The 27,829-nt window shown below is 44.2% G+C and overlaps 4 protein-coding genes, 1 non-coding gene and 1 pseudogene across 6 annotated transcripts; 4 read left to right on the top strand and 2 right to left on the bottom strand.

The window, feature by feature from the left end:
- Positions 1-68: 68 nt before the first annotated feature.
- On the top strand, positions 69-2,567 carry LOC115678809 (acetolactate synthase 3, chloroplastic-like; the record flags this gene model as incomplete). Its single annotated transcript, XM_030602250.2, has 2 exons — positions 69-764; positions 980-2,567. Coding segments are annotated over 2 exons (2,124 nt in total), but the record flags the coding sequence as incomplete, so codon positions are not given.
- An 893-nt stretch (positions 2,568-3,460) lies between these two features.
- Positions 3,461-3,541, bottom strand: TRNAL-AAG (transfer RNA leucine (anticodon AAG)). The gene has a single exon. It is a non-coding gene; the product is annotated as a tRNA-Leu (tRNA).
- Positions 3,542-3,596: 55 nt separating this feature from the next.
- On the top strand, positions 3,597-6,526 carry LOC115678754 (uncharacterized). 2 transcript variants are annotated; one of them, XM_030602177.2, is made up of 9 exons: positions 3,597-3,910; positions 4,071-4,146; positions 4,295-4,334; positions 4,725-4,783; positions 4,879-4,916; positions 5,161-5,224; positions 5,389-5,442; positions 5,867-5,968; positions 6,276-6,526. In XM_030602177.2, the coding sequence occupies exons 1-9, from the start codon at positions 3,693-3,695 to the stop codon at positions 6,336-6,338; spliced, it is 714 nt and encodes a 237-aa protein (XP_030458037.2). In that variant the 5' UTR covers positions 3,597-3,692; the 3' UTR covers positions 6,339-6,526. The 2 variants fall into 2 exon arrangements, with proteins under 2 accessions (XP_030458037.2, XP_030458039.2); XM_030602179.2 differs by lacking the exon at positions 5,389-5,442.
- Positions 6,527-8,534: 2,008 nt separating this feature from the next.
- On the top strand, positions 8,535-11,701 carry LOC115678713 (uncharacterized). The gene is made up of 6 exons (XM_030602124.2): positions 8,535-8,691; positions 9,337-9,382; positions 10,013-10,139; positions 10,315-10,385; positions 11,080-11,183; positions 11,393-11,701. Exons 1-6 carry the CDS (start codon positions 8,575-8,577, stop codon positions 11,429-11,431), a joined length of 504 nt encoding a protein of 167 aa, XP_030457984.2. The 5' UTR covers positions 8,535-8,574; the 3' UTR covers positions 11,432-11,701.
- Positions 11,702-19,414: 7,713 nt separating this feature from the next.
- Positions 19,415-21,345, top strand: LOC115678894 (cytochrome P450 94B3). The gene has a single exon (XM_030602377.2). The coding sequence runs from the start codon at positions 19,563-19,565 to the stop codon at positions 21,084-21,086; it is 1,524 nt and encodes a 507-aa protein (XP_030458237.2). The 5' UTR covers positions 19,415-19,562; the 3' UTR covers positions 21,087-21,345.
- A 726-nt stretch (positions 21,346-22,071) lies between these two features.
- Positions 22,072-25,820, bottom strand: LOC115678974 (uncharacterized; annotated as a pseudogene).
- Positions 25,821-27,829: the final 2,009 nt, after the last annotated feature.

The raw sequence follows: 27,829 nt of genomic DNA, 5'->3' as shown, positions 1-27,829 counted from the left end.
GGGGCAATTGCGTAATTTCAACGAATAGCGACGGTACGCATGGACAGGGACACGAAATTTAAATTTAAAGGGGACCGAACTCCCGATTGGTCACCATTCGCCGCCTCATCTCTGTTGCTCTTCCTCCTCCGGAACACCACCAGCTCCACGAGAACAATGGCGGCCGCCGCAGCCGGCAGCTTCTCCGCCGTCTCCGCCAGAACGGCACCACCTCCTCCTCCTCCCTCCTCCTCCTCCTCCTCCTCCGTCTCCTCCAAATCTCTCTCCCTCCTCCACCTCCCCCCCACAAGTCCTTCCCTTTCCCCTCCAGGCCCGCCAGGCCCTCCTTCTCTTCCCCTCCCCTCCGCATCTCCAGCTCCCTCCCCAACCCCGTCCCCAAGGCCTCCTCCGCCGCCGCCGCCGTCACCGCCCCTCCGCCGCCCCCCTCCCCCGAGGCCTTCGCCTCCCGATTCGCCCCCGACGAGCCCCGCAAAGGGTCCGATGTCCTCGTGGAGGCCCTGGAGCGGCAGGGCGTCACCAACGTCTTCGCCTACCCCGGCGGCGCCTCCATGGAGATCCACCAGGCCCTCACCCGCTCCAGCGTCATCAAGAACGTCCTCCCCCGCCACGAGCAGGGCGGCATTTTCGCCGCCGAGGGCTACGCCCGCGCCTCCGGCCTCCCCGGCGTCTGCATCGCCACCTCCGGCCCCGGTGCCACCAACCTCGTCAGCGGCCTCGCCGACGCCATGCTCGACAGCATCCCCATTGTCGCCATCACTGGCCAGGTTCCACCCATGACCCGTGCTTTGTTTTGCTGCTGTTCTAGTCGCGCGTATCTTCACTGTTTCATTTGATAGCTCGCGAGCTTTGCCTGATTAGTCCATTAGCTCGTATCTTTTGAGATCTGGACTTATAGGGGGTAAGTTTTGAAGCTGCGGCTTTTCATTTCTTTCGTTTCCCACCCGTTTTGACGAAAGAACGATTTTTATTCGATTTTTAGGTGCCCCGAAGAATGATTGGTACGGATGCGTTTCAAGAGACCCCCATCGTCGAGGTCACCCGGTCTATAACGAAGCACAACTATCTGGTTCTTGACGTGGAAGATATACCGAGGGTAGTCAGCGAGGCATTCTATTTAGCGACTTCAGGGAGGCCGGGTCCGGTTCTCATCGATATACCTAAGGATATACAACAGCAGCTCGCGGTTCCAAACTGGGACATGTCTTTGAGGTTGTCGGGATACACGTCGAGGTTGCCTAAGCCGCCTCACGAGGCGCACCTGGAACAGATTGTGAGGTTGATAGCCGAATCAAAGAAGCCAGTCTTGTATGTGGGCGGTGGGTGTTTGAATTCGAGCGAGGAGTTGATTAGGTTTGTAGAACTTACGGGGATCCCTGTGGCGAGTACTTTGATGGGTCTAGGGTCGTTCCCTTGCACAGATGATTTGTCGCTTCATATGCTTGGGATGCATGGGACTGTATGTGCAAACTATGCAGTGGACAAAAGTGATCTGTTGCTCGCCTTTGGAGTTCGGTTTGATGATCGCGTGACGGGCAAGCTGGAAGCTTTTGCTAGCCGAGCTAAGATCGTTCACATTGATATTGACTCAGCTGAGATTGGAAAGAACAAGCAGCCTCATGTTTCTGTTTGTGGGGATGTGAAATTGGCCTTGCAAGGGATGAACCGGTTGTTGGAAGGGAAAGGATCAAAGCTTAAACTTGACTTTTCCGCTTGGAGGGTGGAGCTTGATGAGCAGAAACAGAAGTACCCATTAAGTTTTAAGACGTTCGGGGATGCCATACCTCCTCAGTACGCGATTCAGGTTCTTGATGAGTTGACCGATGGAAACGCAATCATCAGTACAGGTGTCGGGCAACATCAGATGTGGGCTGCACAGTTTTACAAGTATAGGAGACCTCGGCAGTGGTTGACATCCGGAGGATTAGGGGCTATGGGTTTTGGGTTGCCGGCTGCTATTGGAGCTGCTGTTGCAAAGCCTGATGCCGTTGTTGTGGACATTGATGGAGATGGAAGCTTTATCATGAATATCCAGGAGTTGGCTACTATCAGAGTGGAGAACCTTCCGGTCAAAATTCTTCTGTTGAACAATCAGCACCTGGGCATGGTTGTCCAATGGGAGGATCGGTTCTACAAGGCCAATAGGGCGCACACGTACCTAGGAGATCCGTCGAGAGAGTCTGAGATATTCCCAGATATGTTGAAGTTTGCTGAAGCTTGCGGAATACCTGCTGCTCGTGTGACCAAGAAAGCAGATGTTAGAGCTGCAATTCAGAAAATGCTGGAAACTCCTGGGCCATACTTGCTAGACGTGATTGTTCCCCATCAAGAGCACGTCTTGCCCATGATTCCTAGTGGTGGGGCTTTTAAAGATGTGATAGTCGAGGGTGATGGACGATCAGCGTATTGATATGAAGTTTGATTTAGTTATCATCACTTGTTTGCTGAGTAGAACAGATAACTTGCGGTTTAGCGATGGTGTTCCGACTTTAATCGTGAAGATCTTGTAATAGCATCTCTTGCTTATGTGTAATTTGTTCTGGTTTAAATCTAGTTGTCCCATTCTGGTACGGTAATGTTGAAGTGAAGATTTCGTACCAAGATGAATGCCTTGTTAGTTGCAATTGTAGTCGGGTTACTTGTATATAGATGTTTTATGTGCGGCATGAGCGTACTGCAGCTTCTATTGTCGCCTTTTCAAAGTCGAGTCACTGCTTGCATTTGTTCCATCCGTGCTTTGCAGTCTACGGCACTTCTATTGCCCATGGTGGAAAATTGGGACAGAACTCCAAGGGTGATTAGTTTGCCCATTGGGAATGGACATCTTTACTTTGGTGTGTGAAATATCTTCGTTTGTGACCACTGAACGTGTTAGACCTTAAACGGGTTGTTGTGGTGATGATTTACCTACTCCCGCTCTCTGCTACAGATGTTTGGAAAGTACACCATGTGCTATTCACTTTTTCTGGTTTGGTGATGTATGCTTTGTTCAATATCCAAAGCAAAGTCTCTGTCTATGAGTTCTCCGGTCGATAACCATTGGGACACAAGCTCCTCGGGTGTCCTCGCACTAGCCGGGGTCGCACGAGTGGGTTGTCCTTCACGGTTGGTTTGAGTGCAGGATTTAATCAATTTGAAGCAGGTTTGCATCCAGATTTTGAGTTGAGGTTTCAGGGGTCTGTCATTTTCTTTTAAATGCTAGGATGGAGAAGAGGCATGTACAGTGCAGTCCATGCCAACCGAATCCCACGTTCGAGAACGAGATGGCCAACTTGTAGCTCAAAAGACGACAACGCGGAGGATGCATATTCAAACACTTTAACAGAAATCTTTACGAAAAAAGACGAGACCCACAAATGATCATGTATGATTGATCGATTGAGGATCAGAAAAGATGATTGCTTTTTCTGCTGCAGAGTGCAGACAGCAAAAGGAGAAAGAAATAGGGAGAGAGTGTTGTGTGTGTGGAGAGTGGGATTTGAACCCACGCCCTTTCGGACCAGAACCTTAATCTGGCGCCTTAGACCAACTCGGCCATCTCCACACGCGTGAGGTGGACGACCATAAATGATACTTGGTGTTTTTACGACCCAGTTGTCTCCTCTCCATCTTCTTTGTTGTTCCTCTGGTTTCCCGCTACTTTTCCCCAACCTCCATCTCGCTGTCGCAGTCGCAGATTCTTCCGTCTCGAATCGATGAACTGTCGGGAGGTGAGCCTGGTGACCTCAGCCACTCTCTTCGGGGCTCTTGCCTCCGCCGTCGCTCTTGGCTTTCTCTCCAACTTCAATCCCCTGAAGAAGAAGACGAAGACGAAGAAGCAGCAGCATAACAATCAACACGAACGCTCCTCCTCTCCCCTCAACGGGCCCGTCCCCGGCAAGCCCTCTCCTTTCGACCCCTCTAAACGCCAAGGGTACCGTTTTCTCTTGGTTCCTTCTTTGCCGCTTGCCCAGCTTCTTCAAGTTATCACCGTCTTCTTCTTCATTTTCGTTTTTTCTCATAGCTGTTTAGGGTTTCTGAGAGTGCCCATCTCTCTCTTTCTCTTCGATTTGTTGTTTTTTTCCTTCCTTCAGGTACCTATCTTGGGATGACTATTTCATGGCCATCGCCTTCTTGTCGGCCGAAAGATCCAAGGACCCCAACAGGCAGGTCATAATTCCGCATTCCTCGGGCTTCATGCTGACGGCCCATGTCCCTTCTCTGCTTACGCCGTTTCCTTCTCCTTGCTGGAACTTGGTGTTTTCTAATTTCCATAGCTAGTGTTGAATTCTTCTTGGTGCGTGTGTCCGTGCCGCAGGTTGGCGCGTGCTTGGTGAGCCAGAATGGGATTATACTCGGTTAGTCCCGTCTACGATGCCATAAGCTTCATGTCTATTTGGTAGATTCATGTGTGGTTTACTTGTTAGAGCTGATCAATTTAGTATTCCATTTGTTTCTGGAACAAGTCATTGAGTGATTTACATGGTTGCGAGAAATGCACGACCTTCCTTTTTCGCTATCTAGTGTAAATTATGAAGAAGGAATGTAACACTAGATGCGAGTGGCATTTAAAGTTATTCAACTCCATTCTATTCGATTTCCCCTTGCTTTTCTACTTCATACCATGGTACTGTATATAGTTTTGGATTCTTGGGAACTCTGTTCTGGCTTTGTGCATAACCAACAACTCTGATAGGATAGCACCAGAAAACTGTTGCCACGAGTTCCTCACGACTGTCCTCCGACAGGCATTGGCTACAATGGATTTCCCAGAGGTTGTTCCGATGACAAGCTTCCTTGGGCCAAGGTATCTGCATGAAACAAAGAATATCTCTACATTTATAATGTATAAAGCGGTATCAATTTGTCCCCTCTTTTATTATGCTCTCTTTTTCCTCGCAGAAATCCAAATCCGGGGATCCTTTGGACACGAAATACCCGTAAGTGTCTGGCAGTTTTCCTCCTACCTTTCGCTCATCTACATATATTCATAGCAGGAATCCGAACTGGGGCTCAAATGCCAAATATAGTTTTTTGCCCAAATGTTGAATAGATGAACACTGTAATCCAGCTCAAAACCTCGGCTTGAGCAGATGTTTGACCAGTAGTCATCCATCACCCTTCTGATGACTTTATAGACTTGTCTTGGTTTTCATTACGACCCCTTTTTGTCTTCTCTTTTAGATATGTGTGTCATGCTGAGGTCAATGCTATCCTCAACACGAACCACGCTTCTGCTGCTGGACAGGTTATCACATTTTCTGAATTATTGTAATGTTACGTGTGAACAATTATTCTCAGGAAGATTGATCAACTATAACTTCCTTATTCTTCTTTAACAATCCTTGGAACCTTGTCTGAAATTTTTTGTGCTGAAAATGGCTAAGGTGGTTTTTGACTGTTGACTTGTAGAAACTTTATGTGACGATGTTTCCTTGCAATGAATGTGCGAAGATTATTATTCAGGTAATTACCATATTCAAGCTAGTATGACTCACGGTAATGTTCCTCGACTTTTCATCTTACTTCGGAAGAAAGTTTACTAGTGCCAGATTAGTGTTCTCCCGTAGCCATATTTCGTGCTCTTCACATGCAGCTTTGATGTCAGAAGCTGCAGTAGAATGTCCAATGATAATCTCTTTTAGGGTGACAAATCAAACAAGATTTTGCTTGGATTCGATTTACTTTCTGGGAGCTAAACACTTCTCTTTTAGGCTAAATGATTTTTCAAAGGTTTTCGAAGGAGCCCGGACTATGTAATCAACGTTCCTTGTAATGAGAGCAGACTTGTTGCGTATGAATCTACTATTGGCAATTCCCCTCCCTGGCCTCCTAGGAGATTTTGGGATATCTAAAAATTAAGTTTTATGGATCTCTTCCAATGTTGCAGTCAGGAGTTTCTGAAGTTATATATTTTGTGGAGAAGAGGCTCAACAATTCAGAGGTCGAATATATTGCATCTCACAAACTTCTGTCAATGGCTGGTGTGAGAGTAAGCCTTCTTGGAAACCCTGTGCATTTTCCTTTCCTCCTCTTTTAGTTTTCTGTCTCTGTGATTTAACTGATACTCAACCTCGTGGAGGGGCACTAGTGGTGTTAGGGGCTTGTGGGGCAAACTGCTAGGCTGTCACATTAAAGTATCCAATCCACCACAGCCATACATATCCACACCTCTGAAGGGTTCAATAATGCAGATGCTTATTTTTTACTTCGTCTTCTTCGAGTCTCGAGCAATGACTTTTGCTATTTCAATATATCATGTTGACCAAATATATTTTCCCATCTCCTCTTTACTGCAGGTCAGAAAACATAGGCCACAAAAGGAACAAATTTTGATCAATTTTGAGGAGGCCGTCTTGTAGCCTTATCCTACTTGTGCTAATTAATATTCGTCATTTGTTTGGCGTGCCAGTATTTCGGTAATTGTACTGTTTCATTGCAATACATATGGCTTATGCGTGCAATTTGGTCAAATCATCGGCCCTCTCATCATCCTCATTCTGGATCCTGATTTATAATGAGATGGAGTTAAAAGGGTTTTCTTTCCTTCTATCGAGAGTATGGTAGAAATGAAGTGTTTACGTTAAAAGGCTTCGCCTGTATCCTATGAAAGTGTGGCAGGTCATTTCCTATTATCCAAATATGGAATTGGGCTGTGACAGGTGCATGCAAGTATATTCAGCTATATAAACTTGGAAGAAGTCTAACATCGAAAATACGAACGGTTTTTCTATCCCTTGATGCAATGTAAGAAGGACAAGTTTGTTTGTTTGTTCTGAAAATACCTCTTCAATGTGTTTCAAGAACGAAATTTGATAGCTTTGTTTGTACTAAAGGCAACTGGTTCCGAGGGAATGTGATTCTGCTGCTACAAGCAATGCAAAAGCGCCCGCAATGTGTTTCAGGTAAATGATGTGACAGCCTTCTTTGTTCTAAAGCCAACTGCTTCTAGCCTGTAAGAGAGTATGATCGTTTTCCATCACTCTCTGATGACGCGCTACCCAACAACAGAAAAACGCAGATGGCAAGAATTCGCAATCAAAGTTCGTTAGGTACAACCAGGGACATGCATTGTACTAGATTGAACGGTAGATCCGCGTGACTAGTGATTCTTTTTGGCTATCACTACGAGTGAGCTCTCCTCTGAGAAAAGTTCATCAGTACACCTTGTTGCGAAAAGAATGTCTTTCTATGAGCAAAGTGCGAACGATGATAGCTTTTCTACACAGGCAAAGACTCGTGACAAAGAATGGGGAAAGGAGAATTGAAGTTACTCGTTTAAAGCAAAGCACTATTGTATGTTGAATGAAAAGAGAGATATTGAGGTCACTCTGCTACAAGCAATGTAAAGCAAGACACTACCCGATGCCAATGCGTTGGGTTCATTTTATGTTTCGGTGGCTTGACTTTAGAAACGAGATTGAAGGAAATGGAGGGAAATGGAACGATAGGATATTGTAATTTCCCTCCCCTATTTAAATGGACATTGAAGAGATTCAATCAGAGTTGAATTGACAATCTTAAATCCCGCCTTGTCTTATTATTCATCTTATCCATTCGTCATGAAGGGCATTTTACAAATCGACAGGAGGATGAGGACGATCACCATTGAGAGCATCGTTTGGTCAGAAAAGACGCCGCGTATATATCACATCATTCTACGAATCATATATCCAGTAGCTTTTCACTATATTCATTGACTCGTGCCCCATTTATAACAGTTTAGAAGTAACGTAAATGATGATAAAAGTGAGCATGAGAAAGTGGCAAGTTGTTTTCGGAGGCAAACACAAGTGAGATTTGACCATTATCCAACTTTCATCATCGGATACTTTAGGTTTATTGACTGTCCTCATTCTTATATTTCCCACATCATTCTCAAACTCCCTGCATCGGAGGGCTTTAATTTGATCTTCATATATCAAGAGAAGACTTTCGTGACATTACTCAATTATCAAATCACTTGAAACTCAAACTCGACTAATGAATGAGTACCTCAAAACCGTTAATATATAATTTGAGATGGTGACTAACAAGAACCTAGAATTGAATATAAACTCGATCGAGATATATTTTTTTGTCGAATATAAACCCGACCAATATATGAGTAATTAAAACGAGAAAATATTCCAATCAGTCCTACACTTATTGTACCGATATCAGTTCAGTCCTAAACATGTTCACATTATGCCAATTTAGTCCTAGACTTATGCGGGAAATTCTGACGCACTCCTTCTAGCCAACTCTCTTCAGAAAAATCACCGATCGTCTTACGTGATACATTGTCACGTCCACGATTCCCGACAAAAGTTAGCTAGAAGGAGTGCGTTGGAATTTCGCGAAAAAATTTAGGATTAAATTGACAGAATACAAAAATGTCGAAAATCGAATTGACCACCGTAAAATAGACAAAAACCGCACACTTTAGTCACTTGTGGTAAATATTTTTCGGGATCAAAGGGGGGGCGTTTCGTTGCTTCCTCATTGACTCGCGTCGCCCCCCTCTCTCTCTCTCTCTCTCTCTCTCTCTCTCCTCCTCTCTCGCGCGCATCCCTCGGCCGGGCGCGGCGCCCGGTCTCCCTCCCTCCCTCCGGCGCCATGGAAGGCACCTCCAGCCACCACCCGCCGCCGCCGCCGAATCCGGCGGCGTCCAAGCTCCTCTCCAACCTCCCCTCTCGTGGCCTCTTCTCCTCCACCGTCCTCTCCCCCAATCCGGTGATCTCTCTCTCTCTCTCTTCTCACTGGCCGTCTCTTTTTCCGCCCCCGGAACCCTAGTCTCTGTCAGTCCAACCGTCGTGCTTTTCCCGCATTATTACCTCCATTCGCGGTCTAGTTGATCTTGCCTATGCACTTCTGGGTCATCGGCATTTGTAGCTTCCTCGGATTTTACTCTACGCACACACTCACTTGTCCAATTCGGTGTTCGCTCTGACTTCGGGGGCAGGAATTGGTACTGAGCAGTGCTCGAGTGGGGCGCTCCAATTTGTTCCCTGCCGTGACTTTGCGTTCTTTGTAAACCGCGCGCCTTGGGGATTTTTTTTGGGGGGTGGAATGGGAATTCCGATTCCAATACATGTCTCTGATTTCCTTCTCCCGTTAATGAGCCCTTGCTTTTGATTACGCCCACTTTGCTAGAAAAAACCAGTGCTTTTTGGAGTTCTCTCTCTCGAGGTCTAATTTACTGGGATGGTCTCGAGTGTGAGCGTATTTTGCATCCTGGTTAATTCTTCCTCAGTGTCTTCCCCCGAGTAAAGATGACCCTTTTGTTTTTTTTCTTGCACTTGCTGGTTCATTTGCCTCCCCGAGCATCTAGTGAATGACCAGTTTTATTTCTAAACTGAAAATCGCGAATTTTTGCAGGGCGGAATGCGAGTTTACGTTTGTGAGCATGACACATCACCGCCAGGTTTTCACCTCTTGAATTCTGGATCTTCTTAGGTTTCTGCTAGCGTTCATTGGGTAGCTGATCATTTGGAAAAGAGGAAAAGAAAAGACTGTCTCCTTCAAATTTTAAGAGAAGCTGTATAGGTTAATCAAGTAAAAGCTCTTGGCCATTTGACAAGATCATGTCTACAATAATACCTATACCCAGTTTAATAACAAAAGCTCAACTAAAAACTTGGTGGGCTGTACATTATCCGTTACCAACACTTATAGTTAGATATAGATCATCATGGTCCCTACGACTACTAATGCTTGTGTTTGATGCTCATACATAACAGTGAAATTCAAAGCGGTTATTTCCTTCTGCAGTTTTTGTGTGCTGTACTCTGCCCACTTCCAACACTTGTTTCATGATCCTAGTAATCGTGTGGTGTAGACTCTGCCGCTCTCGTATCATGCATACTAATGTTTATTTACAGAGAAATGGAGAAGAGGGGAAAACGTAGGTGAATTTGCTAATGGCCTCGTTTCATATGTAATGACATCTGTTTGCGTTCGCTCATGTTTACTAGCATATGTAGCCCATCTGGGTGTTGTCAAAGCACATGACTAGCTCTGGAATGTTAGGAACTGACCTCCCTTTCATATGCAGAGGGGCAAGTGATAAGGACAAACCAACAAAATATACTGATAAGAGCACTCACAATCAAGAAACAGAGGGGAGATCCTAGCTCGAGGAATACAAAGGGTGTGACTATAGCTGAAGGTTCTAGGAAGAGGTATTCAATATTCAATTGTGAGATATGTGGCTTTGCTTGCATTTGTAGCAACTGTAAACAGTCTGCTTAGTGATGGGTTTCGTATTTACTGTAAAGCAACTATAGGGACCCGATTTTTTCCGGTCATCTTTCTTCTTGTTTCATGATTACGAGGGCAATCATTTTGCTTTTGCAGAGCATCCGAGAGACTTTTGGATAGTGGGACATCATCTAAGAGACCTGCTGGTCAGGCTGGTTCTCGACAAGGTAAGACATTGCTTCTTTCACCTTTTATGGTTGTAGTACAAGTTACACACCATATTCTTCACAGCTAAAAATATGAGAGAGAAATTTCTTCACTGACTGGATGAATGGATGAAGGGGCATCCATTTCATCTTACGACTGCAGCGATTTCCTTATTGTTGTTTGAATAGAGATAAATCTTTCATGGTTTGATTTTTTGCATAATAATGGCAAAACTTTTCATTGATCATATCAATGTATAGTCACTGAAGGATTTTCTTTTAAGTCATGGTGTTGGTGTTGGCTATTTTTTGTGGTCTCATTTGAGGTTATTGAAGAAGCGACCTTTTCTAGCAATTGTAGGGCTTAACTGGCATATCCAATATCCTTCTTATATTGACCATATGATCACTGTAAACAACAATCTATGGACGTCTACAACTGGTTATTTTATGGATATTCTATCTTGTCTTGCAAAAGTAGCTTCTATTCTTTTGCCCCTTTTTTTTCTTGGAATGGGGGGAAGGGAAAGGGTGGTTGGGGGCAGGGGATGAGAAAGCTAGCATATTGATTCTGAAGAGAGAGAGGGAGGACTAGGATGAAGAACTGATAAAGGAGGAAATTTATTTTCGTGTAATTTTCATTATACATCTTAATCCCTTTTAACAAGTATTGAGGTTTGGCTGTTTCATAGTTTTAATGGGATCTGAATTACAGAGGGTTCAAGCATTCATTTAACGGACAAGGAATTGCACAGTTTGACCGTGGAGAGGCTTCGTGCACTTCTCAAGGAAAAAGGTCTTTCTCTTAAAGGCAAGAAGGTGAGCATCTTCTTTTTAATACATCTTTGAGTTGGTTTTTGGTTTAAAAAAAAAAAAACACTCTACGTTGGTAATGCTGAGTTGGCAGCTTGAATGGATGAATCTGCTTGTTCATTGGACTGATTGTCTCGTCTTATTTATTGGACTGACGACTATCCTGGTATCACGAATTCATCTGCATATACTGATCAGTTTCTTCACATGTCCAGGATGAGTTGATTGCGCGCTTAAAGGGTACAAGTGGCTAAGGTTCCCGAGGAGAAAGGTTGAGTAAAGCTCTCATATTGTACTGAACACCTAAAGAAAGGATGAGAAGGTTAAGTGCTGGTTGTGATAGAGGTTTGGAAAATATTGTAGGGGGCCGAACACTGGGGAACCGAACTCACACTAACTTGAAGGGAGAGTGACTAGTCCAGATGTTGGTGTGTCAAACTGTACAGTTTGGTTGGTTATGTTCTTGAGGGGTCTATGCTGAACGTTGTAATTTTTTCTTTTGGGGAATGTGGGTTTTCTTTAAACTTGGCATCATGAGCCGGATCATCATGGCAAATGATACTCAGGATATATGGAGACAAGCATGGGCCTTGAAAGCCCGATTGACTGATGGGGTCGGGCCAATTGCGTCACCAATATTGGCGAAATCACGTCTGAGTCGATCACATCGGGGGAGGTTGGGGGTCACTACTTAATCGCAGCTCCGATGGAGACAGATTTGTTGTTTGCGATGGGGGCGGTGAGGCAATAGGGACCTGACCTCTTTTTTTCAAAGTTGATCATTGGAATAGGGACGGGGCAGCAGCAACTGCGCCGCGAGTGGAGTGGTTGTGATTGAATTGGATGGGGATGGGGGCGGGCCCTCGGCGGTGGGCACAAAACTTCAGCAAGTCTACTACTTTTGTAGGCTAAGGTGGTCTGATCGTGATGATTTATGTGGATTTGGAAGAGCGACCCGTTTCTTTCTTTTTGGCTGCGGTTGTGCCTTCGTCCTTCCCTAGACCTTTTAGCACGCGAGCCATATGGTAAGAGAACCCAAAGAAAAGAAGAAAAGAACAACAAGCGCGATGGTGACAGATGACATGACCATACCCATTGACTTCACGATCAGAATCATCAAGAACAGGAATATACCAAAGAATGCCGGAACAGAGAGAGAGAGAAATTCATGTTAAAAACATAGTCTGCGACGCGATTTGCAGGCGAACAATGTAAAGATTCGGACCTTAGAATATATGAAAGAGCATTTATCCTAAATGTGGGAATTCCTCGTTCTACTACGTTCGAGTCTAGTTTATTGAATAAGCTTTTGGGTGGTAACTCTCTCTCTCTCTCTCTCTCTCTCTCTCTCTCTCTCTCTCTCTCTCTCTCTCTCTCTCTAGCCTTTTTCCATGAAAAGGACGCACTTCTCATTCGCGACCGACCCATCGAACGGTGGGACGACAGTGCTGATAAAGTCACGAGAAAGTTGATCCGCCATTGTCGTACCAAAAGTTCCACAAAAGAAGGTGAAGAGAAGGTCCCCCGTTCGGATGCAAGGAGGAAGAGAAACGTGATTCCAATGCTTCACGTGCTGTGAATGACCTAAACGCCCCAACAGCACGGCAATGTAGCACTAGCTCCCGAGAGATTTTACCTCTCTCTCTTTTTAAGAACTAGTTTTCTTATGGAATGAGACGTCCATGGCGTGTCCTTTGGTGTTCGTCCTTCGATTACTTTCCGCCTAACCCGAACTTTTCTTCTGAGTCACTTCGTTTTCGCTCGTGCCGCAACGTGCTGAAATATCGGTTCATTTGGACACGCAAACACAAGACACGCTCGCTTACCTTAATTACTTTGTCATATCACATTCGAATCAAATGCGACATATACTGACCACGGTCCCGTGAACGTATCACTTTGGTACATCCAAATAGCTACACGTAAAGGAGTTCCTTCTTCTTCTACTTCTAATCAAGCTGAGATTGTATCCCACTTATCAATTGTCGGGTCTAGTTTTTGCCCAAACTGATGAGACCGCCTTTCGGTCACGTGAATCGATCTATAAGACAGCCAATGCAAGCATTTTTCCTTCATTGGAAGGCAGAAGGATAATTTCTTTTCTTTTTTTTGGAAAACCTTTTGAAATGAAAGGGGCAGCCACATGTCGCGTAATTAACAAAAGAAGAAGCCTAGTTAAGATTACTAAAAGTAGCAAAAAAGACTCGTGAAGACACTTCGAACATCTTAAATGGAACGTGTTTCGAAAAGTGACCCGTTCCTGTTGAGAATTTGTGCATTTCCGCATCATAACGGAGGGAAAATTACCAAAAAAGTCCTAAATCTTTTGCAATTGTGCCAATTCAGTCCTAAACCTTTTTTTTTTTATAGACTCGTGAAGACACTTCAAACATCTTAAATGGAACGTGTTTCGAAAAGTGACCCGTTCCTGTTGAGAATTTGTGCATTTCCGCATCATAATGGAGGGAAAATTACCAAAAAAGTCCTAAACCTTTTGCAATTGTGCCAATTCAGTCCTAAACCTTTTTTTTTTGCCATTTCAGTCTTAAACCTTTTGCAATTGTGCCAATTTAGTCCATCCAGCCACTTTTGGCCGGCCAGCGCTGACGTGGGCGCCGGTCGGCCGACGTGGCATTATTTTAATATTTTTTTTCCTTTCTCTTTTTTTTTGTCCTTTCCTTCTTCCCTTTGGCCGGACCGGCCAGGGGGAGGCTCGCCGGCGAGGTCTCGCCATTGCCGGGCGAGCTCGACCTCGCCGGCCATGGGCAAGGTCGAGCTTGCCCAGCGACGGCGAGGCCTTGCCCAGATCTGGCGAGACCTCGCCCGGCGACGGCGAGGTCTCGCCAGATCTAGACAAGGTCGAGCTTGCCAGCCATGGACGAGGTCGAGCTCGCCCGGCGACGGTGAGGCCTCGCCAGATCTGGCGAGACCTCGCCGTCACCGGGCGAGCTCGACCTTGCCCATGGCCGGCAAGCTAGACCTCGCCATGGCCGGGCGAGGTCGGCCTCGCCGGCGAGCCTTTCCCTGGCCGGTCCGGCCAGGGAGAAAAAGGAAAGAAAAAAAAAAGAGAAAGGAAAAAAAATATTAAAATAATGCCACGTCGGCTGGCTGGCGTCCACATCAGTGCCGGCCTGCCAAAAGTGGCCGGATGTACTGAATTAACACAATTACAAAAGGTTTAGGACTGAAATGGCAAAAAAAAAAGGTTTAGAACTGAATTGGCACAATTGCAAAAGGTTTAGGACTTTTTTGGTAATTTTCCCTCATAACGGATGAGCCTGAATAAAGTATGTTCTTATGGCACCTCGCAATAGAACTTTTACCATTGTTAGATATAATTAGAAAATTCGTCATATCTTTGATTGATGGTAATTGATATTGTAATCGTGATACGAGAGCTTGAAGATCTCGTTATTTAGATGGTCATCTTTTACAACTTACAAGTAACTCGTACACCCGTTACTAGGGAATAATAAAAAAAAATTTGCTAGAAACTAGGGAATAATAAATTGAAATGCATGCAATCTCATCTCACGTATTCCATAGCATGGAAATAAATTACTCCTTCCAAAGAAAAGGGATTGCATTTCACATGCTCCTTTTCTCTTCCTCTATGTTCTCCTAATGCCCTGGTCCCCATCACATGCGAATACACGCCCTAATCTCAATTAAAGAATCACCAAATCCCGCTTGACAAGAAACACCATAAATAGATCTGGAGTTGGGCAATAGGGAAAACCAAGCTCATTGACTTTCCACATGCATTCATCAAAATCAAACGTGACTTTGTCCAGCTTCCATCGTGTCCTAGTTGGGGAAAAAGAAGAATATAACTCGATGACGCCTCCATTCCCAGCAGCATATCCTTTTGACTAATGTCTCGAAGGGAAATAGGCATGAGAATGCGCTATGAGACGGGTGGGGGTGGTCGTAAAAAGAGTGTGGTGGCGCAGACAAGAGAGAGAGTCTCACCCCCCCGGCGTCTGAGCAAGTGGATGCCGCCTTCAACGACGGAACCCTCTTGAATGCCACCGCCACCCAATCGTCGCTCAGTCGACGTTTCATTCGTTCTCAACCACGTGCACGTTGGAGAGTCCCTCGTGGCTCTTACGCTACACCGTCGACATCAGCTCGGCTCCTTCCAGTTCATACCTGCCGACAGGTGACGCTGATATCAAAATCATCATGTGGGGCTCTCGATCGCAGACGGATCGGACCGTGCGCATCTCCTCAAATCTCCTCCTTCTCCTCTATCTCTCTCTATCTCTTTCTCCAAATCAAGCAACGTATCTAGGTAGGGATTTTCATATGGTGCTCTTCCAAGTCCACAAACAACAGTTCACATTAGTACTTGATCTGAGATTTGTCTTGTCACTCGTGTACAAAAGTGCTAATAACATATAGCAGGGATATTAAAATTGGTTGGATACCTCACATCGGAATTGACTCGTCGTTGATTTTAAAGAAACATGAAAAAGGGGGGATACTTTAGTGCATTAGTTGATTTAAATATCTTATTGTTGTAAATCTCACCAAAGTGACCATAAGTGAATACTTACTTTGGTAGGGAGCCATTTCATTTAGGGTAGCTCAATTGGAGGGAAAATTAGGGCTTGGAAGGAAAAATTTGGGTTCTTGGCGCAATATAGTGCTAGAGAAGGAATCGTGCAACAGTGAAGTTGTCATTGTGTGGTCCTCAATTTGTTTTATCAATTGGGTGCTAGCTTTGTTGCTTTCAGTCTATTGAATAACAACTGCTGAATCATTATTTAATCAATTAGGTGCGATTGTGGGGACCTGCATATGAAGTTGTCGTCCTTTCTGCGTTGTGATCCTAAAAGCTAATTATTTATTTTTTCTTGGGTGTAGCTTTGGCATAGGGAACACTTTTGCAGCTATCACTGTTTGCTATGGTGGGAATTTGTTATTAGCAGCAATGAGCGAATATGGTGGAAATGAAGGTACTGTCATTGTCGATGTAAAGAGGCCATCATATATTGACTTCGTGAGCGATATAGTGTAACGGTTTGATGCAAAATAGAAAAATTGCACTATTGTGTTCCTGGGAAGAGCTTGAAGAATGGTTTGAGATACTCCCATGATGATAATGGTATTAAGGATATTGTTTACCATTATCTTCATGGCAAGAAAGTTAATGTGTATGTTGAGTATTATGATGATGATGAAGATTATGAGAGCACTCGAGTAAGAGAAGTAGGAGATAGTATTGAACCGAGTACTCGGGTTGGGATAAATCTATTTTAAACGAAGGAGAACAGGAGAGGCAAGCAAGGCAATAGCGAGTGTTAGAGAGAGTTCAACAAACGGGGATATGTCCCAGAATCTCTGGTGAAAACATAAGTGATGAAGAATTGATTGGATTAGATTAGGAAGTTGCTCTATCCAATGAATCGGATGATGGAACTTTGGCAAATGTAAATTACCCAAGTGATGATGATGATGATGATGAGGAACTTGCACAGTCAAGACAAAAGTAGAAGGAATTTCTAGAAAAAAAAGTTGCAGCATTTGGAGAATCACATGAATCTCAACCTGTATATAGGGATGAAGGATCTCTAGCTGTTGGTAATGAAACTTAATACAAAGAAAGTGGTGGTGATGATGAGATTGATAGTTCAGAGAATGAGAATGAAGATGATGAAGTAGTTGTGCGTAGAAGGAAGAGTAAATATCCTTATTATGATTCGAATATTACATGTCGTGTTTTTTCTAGCATTATGAAATTTGATGTGAAATTTCTTCTCATCACTTAATTTATATTTAAACATAAAATATGCCAAACAAGTGAAAAACAACACAATCAACACTCAATAACACTTTCTTTCACTTTTCATCCTTGAAACTTCATTTTTCAAGTAGTTGGCCAAAGATGCTAGAGCCTTCATTCCTGCTTGCATTGAGTCGACATCGTCCAACTCATTTGTTAATGTAGGTGGAGGTTGATGTCGTCTTTCAAGTAGCTCCAAGATCACCTTCGTCGCTAGACCTAAGAATTTCGTATCGACCCATTTGAAATATTTGTACTTCGAGCTTTCTCTATACCTAGTACATCCATGGAATCTTCTCTCGCGATTCAACCGAGTCTAAGATGTTCTTGGCCTCAGTAGCACACAATAACAGTAATATCCAGCTTCTTTTTCACTTCGTTGAAATGAATTTGAGTCGCTCATGAAGCTCCTGCTCCCCATTTGCAAGATTGAGTTGTTAATTTTTCGAGCAAACCGAATTAGGATATCGATTTTTGATTGAATGGTTATTAGGGTTTCACATTTGAGAATTTACTTCAATTTGGCGATTTAGGGTTTTTATTTGGGTAAACCTTCTAGACAATGTAGTTTAGGGGTTATATACTGACTGAGCACTCCACCAACCCACGTCAATCTAAGAAATTAGGAAAAAAATGGCAATGTCGGATTGTCAACAACCCAAATCGAAGTTAGCACTTAAGTAACCTTTTTTTTTTTTTTTAAATGGAGCTCAAGTGATCCAAAAAAAATTTTTAGTACTAAGTGAGCGCCGTACGAAACTTTTGGCACTTCTAGTATCCTTTTGCCATATTGAAAGTATTATTTTACAATAAATAGAACATGAGTCGTTGATTTATCAAATAAGAAACAGAGAAAATGACATCAGGAAGTTAGTGAGGATGAGAGAGAGAGCTTTCATTCTTCGTCTCTTCTCATTCACAACTTACGTGTCCTATGCATATCGCCTATAAGAAAAAATTTCTATCTTTTTCGCAGTCTCTCGCTCAATCACGCATTGTCAACATGGGAATTGAAGAAATCAAGCGATGCATTTTGTCTTTTGCTTCGCTTCATCAGTAAAAGTATTACATGTTCATGAGCTTCGGAGGTGAGGACATAAGGAAGACCGTGGTGGCCCACCTCTTCTACGCAGTGGGATCTACTATTTCAAGGACGATGATAAAGTGGAGATTAGGATTTTAATCGAGCCCAAGCTGCTCAACGTGATTCGCCACTCTAGGGTTTTCCTCGTCATGTTTACAACTGACGTTGGCTTGTGGTGATGCTTGAACGGGCTAGTGGAGATCTTGGAGCGCAACAGAAGGTTCGGAGAACGTCTGGTGTCACCCAAGGCTGAGGATGCCATTTGAGGCGATAGTGAGGCTACACGGGTTGCAGTATCAAGTATTGAAACGCAATGACCGACGATGATGGCATGACAAGGTGAGGCGATGCGAATGAAGACTTGACAAGTGGTGGTGTAAGGCAACGGTGACGCCGGCCCGATGACAACGGTGCAAAGATGGAGGGGGAGAGAGAACAAAATTTGTGTTTTATCCATGTTACGTCCGGACATTTACCAAATACCGTATAAGATATCGCAAATTCCGTTATTATCCTGTCCAACAAAAGATCCAAACATTGAAAAGTCTAGAAAATGCTCTCCCATAATTTCTTTCCAATGAAACAAACTCACCCTAATTAAAATTTGACATTGGCACTTATCACATGGTGCTGTTTTCTATTAGACCATACGGACAATGATATATGTTTATGTATGTCGGCTAGGCGTGCGGCTAAATTGATTTTGTTGCTATTAAACATAGGCATCTCGGCGCAACCACATGCGTGTGATGGTATATATGTGCTCACATTTCCCACGAGCTGATTGTTTTAATTCCATGGATGCACGTGAACGTGGATACCAACATGACTGCCCGAGTCATCTTTCTTATTGTTTTGTACAGTTGCAAAAGATCCTTTTGGCCCCATCTTTTCCCATCCTTTTCTTCTCTTGGGGGGCAGGCGCTGTGCGATTTAGGACACGTACTAGCCCGCCGCAAAACATGTCTCGCAATCAGTTCATCTTTCTTGCAATTCCGCATGCGGTCCCCGTCCCTTTTGGAAGCTCGAGAACCATGTGAACTCTTTTTATTCTGCTTTTCTTATTTTCGTCTTGGGTTATCTCCCACGTTTTCTAATTGATTTTCGTCTTCCGAAGGTGGGCATGTGCATGTGGTGATCAAAAAGTCATTGGCAGCGTCCCCGCTTTGTCCGCGGACGCGGGTCCATGTCCGCCCAAACATCGCCGTCGAATCGAACCCCGACGCCACGGTTTGACCCCCATAATATCTCTCATCTATTACACGTTGTAGAAATTTTGGATGGTGACTTCAACCCTTCTTTACTTAGTCCTCTCTCTCTCTCTCTCTCTCTCTCTCTCTCTTCTGCCATTCAACTCTCTCTCTCTCTAGAAGATATACATGCCTCTCCGTCTCATTGCATCCCTCAACCTTTACAGGATGTACGTACCTATATATAGATCAGCTCTTAGGTTCTTCCCGATCTCACACTATATCAACCATAATCCCTCAACATCCCGCGCTGCAAACTCATCATGTCTGTTTTCCTGTTTGTAGGGTTTTCTGTGATCTTGTATGTCTTCCTCTCCCTCTTTCACCAAAACATCAGCAAGAAAACACCATCTTGCCATGGCCCTCCTTCTCATCCCATCATAGGATGTCTCCTCTCTTTCTACCGGAACCGTTTCCGCCTCCTCGACTGGTACACCGACCTCCTGTCCCGAGCCCCCACCCAGACCATCGTCATTCACCGGCTCGGCGCATGCCGAACCGTCGTCACCGCCAACCCTAGCAACGTCGAGCATGTCCTCAAGGCCAACTTCCATAACTACCCCAAGGGCATCCCCTTCACCAGCATCCTCGGCGACTTTCTCGGCTGCGGCATCTTCAACGTCGACGGTCCTCTCTGGACCACCCAGCGCAAGCTCGCCAGCCATGAGTTCAGCACCAATTCGTTGAGGGACTTCGTCGTGCGGACGCTTGAAGCTGAAGTCGAGAACCGGCTCTTGCCGCTTCTCCAAGACTATGCCGATACTAATCGAACCCTGGACCTTCAAGACTTGCTTAGAAGGTTCGCTTTCGACACCGTGTGCCAAGTTTCTCTAGGCACCGACCCGGATTGCCTTGACCTCTCGCGCCCGCTGCCGCCTCTGGTGATTGCCTTCGAAAATGCGTCGAGGATATGTGCAATGAGGGCTACCTCCCCAGTCTATCTGGTTTGGAAGATCAAGAGGGCGTTGAACATCGGGTCTGAAAAGAAGCTTGCTGAAGCTGTCAAGCTCGTGCATGGTGATATACTTGATATAATCCGGAACAGGAAGAAGAAACTGCTCCAAGAGAATGATGATCAGCAGATAAACTATGACGGGGACCTCTTGTCGCGGTTTCTTGCGGCCGGTCACAGTGAGGAGATGGTGCGGGACATGGTGATAAGCTTTGTGATGGCCGGAAGAGACACCACATCGGCAGCCATGACGTGGCTCTTCTGGCTGCTCGCTCAGAACTCGACTGCCGAGCAAGCGATCATGAGCGAAGTTGACTCGGTTCTTGACCGAAGCAATAACAAGTGCTTGGACTTCGAAGCCTTGAAGGAGATGAGGTTCCTGAAGGCATGCCTTTGTGAATCGATGCGGCTTTACCCGCCGGTTGCGTGGGACTCAAAGCATGCCACGGTCGATGACGTGTTGCCGGACGGTACCCCGGTGAGGAAGGGGGATAGAGTGACGTACTTCCCCTATGGGATGGGAAGGATGGAGGAGCTGTGGGGGAAGGATCGGTTTGAGTTTAAACCGGACCGTTGGCTGGTCGGACCGGGAATTGAAGGCAGTGCCGAGGGGGAGTTGAGAATGGTGAGCCCGTACAAGTTCCCGGTTTTTCAGGCCGGTCCAAGGGTGTGCCTCGGGAAGGAGATGGCCTTCATCCAGATGACGTACGTCGTGGCGTCGATATTGAGGAGGTTCGAGATCAGACCAGTTCTTGAGAACCGGCCCGTTTTTGTGCCTCTGTTGACTGCCCATATGGCAGGAGGGCTGAAGGTTGTGATAAAAAATAGGAGCTAATCTGAAGCTGCCAAGTTGTTGCAAGGAAAGGTGTTGGAGAGTATATAAGATAGGGTTGGTGGCGGAGTGAATGCTTGTCGGTTTTGTAGTTTTACAGCCTCAATTGATTCATTGAAAAGATTATAAATGCCTTCTCATATCATTCCCTCATATGTATATCTACACAATAACATACCTAGTCAGGACAGACATAAGCTAAGGGAGAATAAGGATTATTAGATCCCGGTGACCTCTAGGAATCCAGAGCCATTTCGATCGACGGTTGAAACGTACGTTGTGAGGGAGACACGATATTGATCAGTTGGAATCCTTCTATGTGAGCAAGAGGATTTATTTGAGTGATTGACGTCAGATTGGGCAAAAGGCAAGAATTGAAATAGAAGACACCGATACGACACATAGTTTATGTTCTCCAGTCCTGTTGATTGAACAATATTAGCTTCAGGATGTAGATTTCCTAATGTACTTGGAGGACATGTGAACGAATGAGTAAAAGGGGCATGATTTGATATGCAAAACGCATGTGCACAATACGCCCAAATTTCTACAGGTCTTGACTCCTCGTGTTCTTCGCTATTGCATATCTTCATAGGTTACTGATGCCAAGTAATGTTCACTGATGAATCCGTCACTTCTTAAAGAGTTCAACCAGCAAGAACAAGACACTCACGTTTCCCCTCGATGAAGTGTTGACAGTTGTTGGAAGTCTCTAAGCAGTTCTTGGAACTCCAAATAGCCGGTTCATGAAAACTCCAGATCGATTTCTGCTGCGGTTTCACCTCAACCATTCCATGCCCACATTCGTGCATCTTCCAAAATAGATCAGAAAAGTCTTGCCTACCACTCGATCTTCTCTTCCTCAGTATTCTTTCAGGATAGGGTTATACCAGTCTCCTAAGTAACACCAATGATGATTCTTCCCACGGACGTTTGCTGAAATCTGTATCTTCAAACTATGACTTGCATCTACCATTGAAATATAAGTCTACTGCAGAAAACGATCCAAGTCTTGAGGACAGAACCAGTCCTCTTTCATCTGCAGTTCAAAACAAAAGCACGGTGAAAAATTACAGTAATAAGTAATGGGTCACATAATAAAGAAAAGAAGGGTAGCTGTCATCTGCACTTGTTGATATTTTGACTTGTGCAGACATATGATTTTGATATCGATGATAGTTTTTATTTTAATGTGCAAGTGTGCATGCATGTATGACATAATTTGGTAGATGATGGACAAGGGACGATATAGGAGAGTTCAAGGATCGTTTCATTAGTTGAACAAAATAGTTTGATGGAGGCAGAGGAGCTAAGGATGTGGATTTATGAGCTCACTAGCTCCCCACACAATATTACATGAATGATCCCTCGCCTGTTCATAGGCCATCTCAACCGACTTTTAGTGACCGCCTTTTGCAAAGATAGCCTCAATGTTTGACAAAGCTAGTCTTTCCCTTCTTCACGCGGATTTATCTTGCACCGACTCGGACAGACATTTTGATTGCTAGCTGTGCGTGTGCTCGTCTTCTAGTTTCATGATTAAGCAGCCTTAGTATTTGACTTTACGTCTTCCTCTTTGTTTGCTGCTCACGTCCATGTTCTTCTTCAGCAACCACCATTCTCAACAAATTCTAGGCAACTTGCTCGAGCTGTCCACCGCTTAAGGCTTTCTTCAAGATTAAGCTAGCCACCATTCTTGACATAGTTGAGAAGAGATCTAGAGACTCTGGAAATTGTGATCCAATTTCCCAAGACTCCCCTTTGATCCATTTTCGTGATATATCTAACATGTCTTGTAATGTCTCGGGGGACGTACCCTAAAATTCTTCATGTAGTTTGTCTCTTGCCTTTTTACAGTCTACGTCCTACGATCCCTTGCATCCTTTTGCCAGAGCACTTGCACTCACCTTCGAATCAGCATACCTTTACTATAACAGTGTCTCATATGTTTTGGGCCATCAAAATGTTCCTAGTTATAGTTGTTCCCTTCGAAAGTAGAGATGGGCAGTCTTTGTGAGGCAAGTTTACCATAGTTTTGATAATGGCAATACAGTTTGGTGTTTTTCAATAGAGATTGCAGGACAAATGTCCAATATTAACCCAACGACACCCTTGAGTGTTTTTAGAAAGGTCGGTTAGGATTAACACCCAATACCAACCCAACGACACTCTCTGTCTCTGGCTCCGGCTGCGGCTCCAGCTCTGTTGGCTCTTGCTCAGGTTCGGGTTCTGGCTTTGATTTAACTGAGGATGGTGAGGACAAATGGTCAAAACCATCCGAACGTGTCTAGCTCTAATACCACTATTGGATTTTTGGAGCTTTTATGCTTCTGTTGGAAATTGCGGAAGCGTATGTGCAAAAATATGTTAAATATATGTGTGTATCACGGCAAGGAAATGACATATAGCGAGGGTTAGACAAAGTGGACGAGAAAGGGAATTTTATTGGAAGTACTAAAATTCTCGGGAGCATTCTCAACAAATAGGCTAGTAAAGAAAAGAACAAAACGACCGCACTCCTCCCCATTTCTCCGTTGTGATACCTACCTCATAGTTTACCATTCAATTACGAGAGAATAAATGGAAGGAATGGATTAACCGTGCAACCTAAGAGGCAAATATCACCTTAGGCACCAAGAGCGTAACCTGCGAAGTTGCCGGTTTCTTTTCTGGTCTCTTCTTGGCTTCAGCTTTATGAATGTCCACTCCAAGCCTGGGTGGAAGCCCAGGACTTTAAGGCTGGCTTAAATCACGTGCAGAAGCAGATTTTATAGCAAAAGATGCTGAACTGTAAAGGGCACATGGAGCGTACTTTCTTATCTCAGGTTTCAAGTCTCTTAGGGTTTGCCATGTGTATTGAATCGAGCAATATCATGCATGGTGTTCTGTGTCTTCGATACCGCTTCACCAAAATGACATGGGTCAAGGGGAGAAAACATGAGAAGCTTTGGTACACAGAGAAAAACTAACCTCACACATAGGAAGCTCAGAAACGAAAAGGTGCCAACCAGCAAACAATGGGAAGGACAACATATTTCTTGGAGAAGATGCACTCCTGCTTCATCCGTTTCAGCACATTTTCTCCCTCGACGATTCTTTCATGTACAGGGAAAACCACGGGCTGTCCAAAAAAGTGAATGAAGCCATCTTAATCTTCTGAAAGATCCTGACAAATATTCCTCAACAAAGAAAGTTCGGGTCAAAAACTCATAAAGGAGACGCTAAGCCGTTCCCCATGATAGTGGTGGATATAGAACTCACCGGAAACAACGCTCAAATTTGTCGGTGTCTCACTTAATTATTCGGGTGCTTGGAAATGTTAGCATCATTGTTCCGTCTCCCATATGTCCCTTAGCATGAGAAAGAGAAGGAAAAGTACCAAAATAATCATAAACCTATCGAACTTGTGTCGATTTAATCCTAAACTTTTTTTATTAATTTAGTCTTAAACCTTTTGACGACATACCAATCTAATTCTAAACTTTTCAATTATGTCAATTTAATCCTAAACCCTTTAACGATGTGTAAATTTATTTCTAAACCTTTTGACGATTTTGCCAATTCAGTCCTTCTAGCCAATTTTGACAAGAAAATGTTAATATGGCAGTCTAGTCAGCGCCGGCCGTCTTATATGGCATGGCCGGCCTGATGTGAATAATTTTCATAATTTTTTAATTATTTTTTTCTTTTTTCGAGATGGAGTAATGCAGCATCGGCGATCGAGGGTACGGCCCAAATGAGGACCAACCTTCTTTCTCGTCCTTTTCGAGCACGGATGCCACGATGGGCGAGGCTCTTGGAGGAAAAGCCGCCAATGAGGCTCTAGAGGCGGAGGCAAGCGTTGGAGCAGCAAAATCTGAGAGCGAAAGGCTTAGAGAAGGCGCTCGGCAACAAAACTTGAGAAGACCCAAAATGTAAATTAACAAGAGAGGGAGAGCGAAGGCCAGAGAAGGCGAGCGCTGGAGCAGGAACGAGCGCCAGAGCAGCAAAAATTTGACAGCAAAATCTAAGAGCCAAGGCCAAGGAAGGCGAGCGTCAGAGCAGCAAAATCTGAGAGCGAAGGCAGAGAAGGCCAGCGACAGCAAAATCTAAGAAGACCCAAAATTTGAATTGACGAGAGCGGGAGAGCGAAGGCTACAGACGGCAAGTGCCAAAGAGGGCCAAAATCCGAGAGCAAGACCCAAAATCTAAGAGCGAAGGCGAGAGACCCAAAAATTTGAATTAACGAAAGGGGAGAGAGACAGCATTCGCTCTTATTCTTCAGAAGAAAAGAACCGACGAGAGAAAATCTTCGTTTTAGATAAAGAGAGATAGTGAAATAAATGTGTGCAGGTCCGGCGACATAAATATGTACGTACAGGTCTAGAGAGAGGGAACAGATTTTTTAAATATAGGAAAAAGAAAAGGTGAGATCTAGATCTAGTGAGGGAAAGACCAGCGGGCCCCCCAACCCCTCCCCCCGCGTGCTGACGTGGATCCACGTGTCGCGTCCTAAGTGGGTCGGGACCACGCTGACCTTTCGTGCTGCCGCCGCTGTTCCATCTTGTTTTTTTGGCACGCGACCCCGTTTGGTAAAAAAACCCAAAGGAAATGGAAAAGAACAGAATAAAGAAGCGCGATGCTGACAGACGAAGAGACCATTACCCCGTCCCCTATTGACTTAGACCCATCAGAGTCATCGAGAATCGGGTTGAAAGTGGTGGCGAATCCCACCCCGTGGACAGACAGACGCGACATTCCAACGTTAGAATTTGAAAGAAAAGAGCAATTAAGGTGGACCTACGCTATCAAAACGTGGAAAGTCAAGTCTAGTTTATTGAATTCCCCCATCTTTTTAAACTAAAAATATAAGCTTTGGATGGCTGGCTCCTGCCCTTCTTCCTGTGGAAGAGAACACGCGCAGTCTTCGTTCATGACAGACCCAGCAAACGGGCGGCCGACAGCTGATTACCAAAAGTCCCAAGGACCCCTTGAGCAAGGGAAAGGTGAGGAAGTTTTCCCACGTTCGGATGCAAAGAGAGAAACGTGATTGCAGTTCTTCACTTGCTGTAAATGAACAGCGGCACCGGCACCAGATTTTACCTCTTTGTCTCTTTTTGAGAATAGTTTTTCCTTGTGGAACGAGACGTCCGTGTCGTGTCTGTCCAATGGACTTCGTCCCTCGATTACTTTCCGCCTAACCCAAACTTTTCCACGAGCCACTCCGTTTTCGCTGCCGCCCATCGCGACCTACTTCGGTTTTCTTGGTCGCGCAAACCGTGTTTCGCTCGTATACTAACCGCGTGTTCCGTAGACGTGCACGCCTACGCATACCCTTGCATAAGCACGTAAAAGAGTCTATTCTTCCTCTTCTGATCAAGCTGAGATTGTATCTACTTGTGAATTGCTCAGTCTGGTTTTGCACAAACTGATGATATCACCCTTCCCATCTGATGAATCGATCTACAAGATGGTACATGCAAAGCATTTTTCCCTTTATCTCTTCTTTTGGAAAACCTTACGAGATGAAAGAGGCGGGCCGCATGTTGCGTAATTGACAATAGAAGAAACCCAATATAGAATCGACAAGCGCGGACAGAGTATTCTAATAGCACTCTTTAGCAGATTCTTAAACACTGGGTTAGAGATAGTTAGGGAATAAGACATATTCCAATCAATTGTGTATGTATTTGATATATAGTAATTGATATTGTAAATCATGACACGATGGTTCGAATATCTTGTTACCTGAATAGTCATTTTGTACAGGCTATAGGTTTTTCATGCGCTCTTCATCGTTGAAAATACAGAATTGCACATATTCTCTTTGCAACGTGATTATTTTTATCTAACATTAACACGTTGAAAAAAATTACTCTTTCCAGATAAAAAGCAATGCATTTCACATGCTCCTTCATCCTTTCTCACAACCTTTAAGAAAGTGTGGTCAATATTGCCTAAACATTTCCACTTTTCCCCAATGAATTGAAGAGAGAGAGAGAGAGAGAGAGAGAGGAGAGAGGAAAGATAATGCACTCTCAAATGTGAAGGCTGCACTCTCCATGCATTTCCTTTTTGGTTTCTTCCTGTGTGTTCTCCTAATGCCCTAGTCCCCATCACATGCAAATTCACACACTATTCTCAATTAAAGAATCACCAAACCCCACTTGAATCAAACCCCTTAACTAAGAACACCACGAATAGATCTGGAGCTGGGCAATAGGGAAAACCAAGCTCATTGACTTTTCACATGCATTGATCAAATCAAACGTTTGACTTTGTCCATCTTCCATTGTGTCCTAGTTGGGGAAACAATAGTACATAACTTGATTATTCTTGTGAGAGGTGTGACCACACACAGAGTAAGCAAATTACGTCCATGCTTAGATCATTCATATACCCTAGCTCTAAATCCGTAAATATTCTAGAATCTTCAGGATAGAGGGAGAGAATCAATAAACATTACATCTTAACTCAATTGGCTTGACATTTAATTCATTAGAAACAAGGGTATTTATACCCGAGCAATATGTATAAGAAAGGAAATAATCTAATAAGAAAATTAGTTATATTAGAAAATAACGAAATGCCAAATGACATCCCCAACATCTAATAGGGTTAATTCCACGAAAAACCCTAAAAGAGTACACCTGTAATAAATTACCCCAAATTAATTTTTTGACCACTAAAAACCCAAAACTGGTACACCTGTGACAATTTTACCCTCTGTTAATTTTCGTTAAATTTACCGTCAAATTTTTGAGTTA

This window comes from Syzygium oleosum, unplaced genomic scaffold (assembly GCF_021117445.2).
Source record: "Syzygium oleosum isolate NSW1041296 unplaced genomic scaffold, Sole_v2.1 Sole_v2.17, whole genome shotgun sequence".
NCBI classification, from domain to species: Eukaryota; Viridiplantae; Streptophyta; class Magnoliopsida; order Myrtales; family Myrtaceae; genus Syzygium; species Syzygium oleosum.
This window is presented reverse-complemented; position numbering and strand designations above follow the sequence as displayed.